At 38.5% G+C, this 6,000-nt stretch overlaps 1 protein-coding gene across 1 annotated transcript in view; it reads right to left on the reverse strand.

Moving 5' to 3' along the window:
- Positions 1-6,000, reverse strand: part of LOC107741010 (phosphatidylinositol 3,4,5-trisphosphate-dependent Rac exchanger 2 protein-like) — a 141,176-nt gene that overhangs the window by 53,464 nt on the left and 81,712 nt on the right. The window contains exons 23-25 of the mRNA XM_016553587.1: positions 4,174-4,335; positions 1,765-1,984; positions 1,422-1,629 (exon numbers count right to left, since the gene is read on the reverse strand). Coding sequence (XP_016409073.1) covers positions 1,422-1,629; positions 1,765-1,984; positions 4,174-4,335 — 590 coding nt within the window. The remainder of the gene's footprint in view (positions 1-1,421; positions 1,630-1,764; positions 1,985-4,173; positions 4,336-6,000) is intronic.

The following is a 6,000-nucleotide window of genomic DNA, read 5'->3' on the forward strand; positions in this document are numbered from 1 at the left end:
ACCCACCCTCTTTTTACTAAAGTGTCTCACACACACACACATTTAGTTGCTGGAGAAAAAAGGTAATTAAGAGACATAATGCAAATTCCAGATGTTAGGTCATGTGAAATGTACAAAGATTACACGGTTGCTGGGACAGTAACATCCCATAGAGACTCTAGCAGTTATAAGAACTATCACATCTAGAAACAATTTGCATGATTACTGACGTCATTTGATTCCAAATCCAACATCTGAATAAATGTCTCAAATCATTTACAGTCAAGGGAGATGTAAAAATGCAAATAAGTTAACCTTCAAGTGTTTAATATAATTAGCTAACGTCAACCCAAGTGTCACGATCGCTACTGTGAGGGAGCGCGGAGCAAGGAACGAGGAGACGAGGAGTACATCAACAAGAACACTTTAATTATCCAACACAAGGGAACCAGGAAAACACACGCAGCAGGAGAGGTTGACATATACAATACCGGACAGAGAACTCAAAACAGGAAACACTTTAAATACACATGACTAGAGGATGGGATGACGAGACACACCTGGAACTAATGAAACAATAATTAAACATGAGGGAAAACTGGTACACGTGGGGAGCAAAACACAAAACACGGAACAGAGTCTGACATTAAGATTTTACAATGGTCAACCAAATATGTTTTTTTTTTATCTTTATCTTTAATAGCACTTTTGAACATTCTTAATTCTGTCTATTTTCTTTATATTTTCATTACCATATAGTTATTATTTCATTAATTTATTGTCTATTCCCATTATTATTAGTGTCATATTTCTTTTTATTACCTCACATTACTGAATATGTATGTCTGCACTATGTCTGTACTTTCTGCACCGGAAGCTCCTGTCATCAAGACAAATTCCTTGTGTGTGTAACAGACTTGGCAATAAAGTTCTTTCTGATTCTGATTCTAAAGCTCTTTCTATTTTCCTTCTAACCTCTTGATCGAGGTATGCTTACATATTCACTGTATCACTAATATTAGCCATGGTTGTTTTGCACTGAACACCTAAATAATAATTAATTTTTTCTGATTTCTTTCCAACCTCTCTGTGACTTTAAAAGCATGATAACCAGGTAGACCAGTTAATTCAGAGGGTAGTTTACCAACAAAAGAATATAGAGAATAATACATAAACCACAATGAAGATAATACATTTCTAATGATCAAGCTCTCTTTGTGGTGAGTTACAGAGTTCTCTGGAAGCAAAGGGCAGTAATAGAGTTCAGTCACAACTCTGTTTGCCTTAAAAAGTTTTGATTCACTTCAAAACTTGACTTTTTGTCAATTTAAGTATTGAATTTTAAGACAGATGTTGTACTAGGCTGAAAAGGCAAGCTATATATTCATGTTTTTAACGGTCACATGACCAAACAAAGATATTACCAAATAAAAATGTCATACTCATGAATCTGGGCGGCGTAGCACTCCATCTCTTTGACGACAGTGGTGAGTTTGGTCAGAAGTTTGTGGTAGGCATCCAGGATGAGCAGGTCGTCCTCTCGGAGCAGGAAGCGCAGACCGTGACCTTCTGCCCTGCTCAGACTGTGTCCTGATGGGGCGGCCATGCTGGTGATACTATGCTGGACGTAAACCATGGGGTTCATCTTGCCTGAAATCACAAACCAGTAGAAAAAAACTACTAAAACCCAATATTTATTTCATACTGTAGGTGTCTTTAAACTGGCCATTGCTTCCTATAATGTCTCTGCTTGTACATTAAATTTAGGAATCTATCTTCACTCACCCTGCTCTGAATTGCAGCCTCCTTTCTCCAGAGTGTTCTTCCTGTTGTCCAGCTGGACTCCGAAGGCACTTCCAAGGGAAGTAGTGGTCTTGGGATAAGACACCTCAATTACGTTGATGTGACAGTTGGTGGGGCAGAAGTCACTGCTGTGTAGAGGGGAAACCTTGGTCTTTGCCTGCTTGAACGTGGGCCAGGCCCTGTTCTTCAAAACCCGTGAAAACTGAGAGCAGAGAGGCATTAGTGTAAAATACAGTAAATATTTGTGTGAATATGAACAAGAGCTTATTGGTTTTTCCTATGTAAATCATCTAAACCTGTACTACTGTACCCAAAACAACAATACTGTGTTGCTTCAACCAACCTGGCTTCATTAAGAGTTAGCCGTAGGATCTTTGGATTGAGTCTGGTATGCTAACATACTAAGCCCATGCTAAGTTCAGCACTTTCCCATCAAGCTCTGGTGCATTTTAACTTTCAGATTAAACTGTGAACACTAAAAAGTGTTTTGACCATACAAAAGCTCAGTACAGTGTATACCAAACACACTATAAAAACGCCAATCCATCAACATCTCCAATCACCTGTTGATGTTCTTGGTGTGTTTAACATTAAACCAGTGTATGGTGGTTTAAGGTCTTAGCTGGCAGCTTAGGCTGGTTTTCATTGGTCAGGCTGGTGTATTTTGATAGTTTTAAAGTAGTGGTTCCCAACTATCAGCAGTGAAAGAGAACTAATTTCGCTATATGTGTGCACTGTCTGAGTTTCTGAGCTCTGTCTGAGAGGTGCGCGCATGTGAAGATGGTACTTAGAGCGGGAGTATTAAACGGAGTTATTTTTGCCACTTTATAGGACTTGAACAAAATAGACACACTTGTATGTATCAAAATGCCAGTCTTTGCAAGTATCCTCATAAACACAGTAATTTAGGTCTTAAGTGAAAGCAAACAGCTGAGAAAGAAAACACATGTGTAACAGTATTTTGGATCCGGGCAGCTCTTAAAGTGACAGCAGTCTAATATTCCTGCTGTCTGTCATTCATGTTAATCAAACAACAAAAGAGAGGAAATCACTCACTGCTCTTGACTAAATTACTGTTGTAACTTTAATAAGAAGAAATATATATTTAATGCACACAGTGAAGAATATGCAGTGTTTTTATACATTTGATTACTTTTTTTCATTTGATTATACAATGTATGTAGCATTTCTAATTTATTTGTTCTACTGTAGTTTTATTTGCCCTATTGCTTGTGATTAGTTTCTTATTCTTATTTAATCGCTGACTATTTACTTGTTTTCAGTGAGCTTGAGTTTTTCTTTTTTTTAAATTTAGGTTAGTATTAGTTTTTTGTGATGTTGACACTGGTGTCAAGAATTATGAAATTTATATGGCATCAAACATTTTTATATCATAAAGACCTTATTTAAAGCAAAAATAATTATATCATGATATATAGAGTTACCTTGAAATAAAATGACTCATTTCGTGATGTAAGATTTTGGTCATATCTCCCAGTCCTACTTAGGGGGCCTTCAAATAGTGTCTTCAACAATGGGGGGCCTTGGAGCAAAAAAGGTTGAAGACCACTGTTTTAGAGGACTGTTTTCTTTTCAGCTAGTCAGGCTAAGAGATCAGCTGGCTAATTAGCTAAATCAGCTGAACACAAATGTTTTCATGCTACAAGAACAGATAGACCAACTGAAGACCAGCTTGACCAGGTTAGGAGTGTCCTTTTTCAACATGTAGAAAATCAATCATATAGGGGTCATTTATTTACAAAGCAAGACTGTTCTTGAATAGATCCATATTGCACCTGAAATTATAACTGATTTAAACTGTTTGCATTCAAAGTCATGGCTTCAGGCACAGGAGCATGTAATTGAATCAGTAACAGGCTGACAAGACCTCAATGCTCCCCTTGAGCAGGGATTTGAACCTCGCCTTTTCAACAGTGACATAATGATTCTATGGTTGTGATCATGAATGGCTGCGATCACGGACTACACTGGACGGGTTACAGCTGCCCTGGACACGTAGCCTCCCCTCAGACCGGACTTCCCACATTCCTGGCTAGCTTTGACAAACGGGGAGCTTCAGTGTCCGAGGTCCGGACCCTGCCAGACCTCTCACGGGGCCCTACTGAGAACACAGCAGAAGGGAAATTATGCAACGAGACGGGATGTTCAGAGCTATTTATAGCCGGTGAAGCAACAGCTAATTAATCCAGTGCTGAGTGGGATGTTGGATCAGATCACAGGGAAAAACAAGGGAAACTGTCAGATGCTTGTGGACATATTTTCCTTTTCTTGCTCCAAATAAGCGCAGCTGATACAGCTAGACCAGCACTAACCAGTCCAGACCCGTTTTTCATTCTGTAAGAAGAAGTGATTCATACAATGCTTGCTGACCTTCCTGTAATTGGTGATTCTTCGATTGATATGCTCCAGTCTCTCGCCGCTCATTGCACTGAATTTGGTCTGCAGGTCCTCAGGGATGAGCTCTATGCTGGAGCTCAGACGACTGCAAGTCTGCACCAACTGCTCATCGTTCCTGGCCAAGGCTTCTAAAATCTGACAGATCACACAAAGAAAGACATAGAGCATGAGTTCTGGCAGAAAAAAGGGCTTTGATCATATACCAGACGTTCTTTCCACCGTTCCTCTGTCAGTAATACGGATAAAGTGATCAAAACTGCCGTAGGTCAAGTGAGTTAGAAACACTGCATGCATTTTCTAAAACAGATACACAGAACTTTGTTGTTCCCTTGTGGTTATTATCCAACCCTTATTTCCTTAAAGGTTTAGTTTACCCAAAAATGAAAATTAGCCCATGCTTTACTCACCCCCAATGCATCCTAGGTGTATATGACTCTTCTTCTTTCAGACGAATCCGATCAGAGTTAACGTATATTAAAAATTTTCCTTGCTCTTCCAAGCGTTAGAATGGCAGTAGGCGGTTGTTTTTTTCAACAGTCCAAAATTAGTCAAATAAAGCGCATCCATCCATAATAAAATGTGCCTCACATGGCTCCTGGGGGTGAATAAAGGCCTCCTTTAGCGAATCGATGCATTTTTGTAAGAAAAATATCCATGTTTACAACGTTATAAACACTTTTCTCTCACTTCCACTAACTATCGTAGGCGGAAGCCATTCCGGGCAGATGACGTAGGACGTATGCGTCGCACACGACGAACGCGGAATCGCAGCGGAGAGACAGCAAAACAAAATGCCGGTCACGAATTAGAAGCACAAAACGAGGATTTGTAAAGAAAAATGTCCAATAAACCAAAAGGAGACTGCTTTTTTGCTAAAGTAGGGAAACTTTGCTTCCTTTGCTCCTGTAAACAAACTTGCGACTCGCGAGACTAGCATATCTCACAGGCGCGTGCATGATGCATACGTCCTACGTCATCCGCCGGAACGACTTGCACGTGTGACAGTTAGCGGAAGTGAGAGAAAAGTGTTTATAGCGTTTTAAATATTGATATTTTTCTTACAAAATTGCATCAATTCGCTACAGGAGGCCTTTATTCGCCCTCCGGAGTTGTGTGAGGCACGTTTTATTATGGATGGATGCGCTTTATTTGACTAATTTTGGACTGTTGTAAAAAAACACCTGCCTACTCCCATTCTAACGCTTGGAAGAGCAAAGATAATTTTTTATATAACTCCGATTGGCTTCGTCTGAAAGAAGAATGTCATACACCTAGGATGCCTTGAGGGTGAGTAAAACATGGGCTAATTTTCGTTTTTTGGGTGAACTAAACCTTTAATAGTTAGTTGTATGACTGTAAAAATAGTATTAATTTACACTAAAATAAGACTAGATGTCCTGTGAGTGTTTTACACAGTTAAGGCCATTCACGTTCCAACACGGTATGCAGTAACCATGATCATTCTCAATAAGAAGCTTTTGTAACCGGTAGCAACACATGCCCTCAGCACAAGATCAATAGGTTTTATTTTGTTTATTTATTTGCAGTTGCTATGTAATGTTGCTCAATAAGGAGTGTAATTCAAGAGATGTCAAAGTTCCATGTTATATTGCATCATATTATTCATAAAATTTACTGAATTCATGGAATTTAAATTTTAAACTAAAATTCATGAAAAGTTTCAAACTAAAACTAACATAAAATTATTTTAAAAAATATGTAAAATATTATTCAAATAATTAAAATAATTTTTATTAAAAAAAACTTTTTACTTAAAAATAAGTAAACAAATTGTGTGTG

This window comes from Sinocyclocheilus rhinocerous, unplaced genomic scaffold (assembly GCF_001515625.1).
Source record: "Sinocyclocheilus rhinocerous isolate Xijiao unplaced genomic scaffold, SAMN03320098_v1.1 scaffold2000, whole genome shotgun sequence".
NCBI lineage: Eukaryota > Metazoa > Chordata > Actinopteri > Cypriniformes > Cyprinidae > Sinocyclocheilus > Sinocyclocheilus rhinocerous.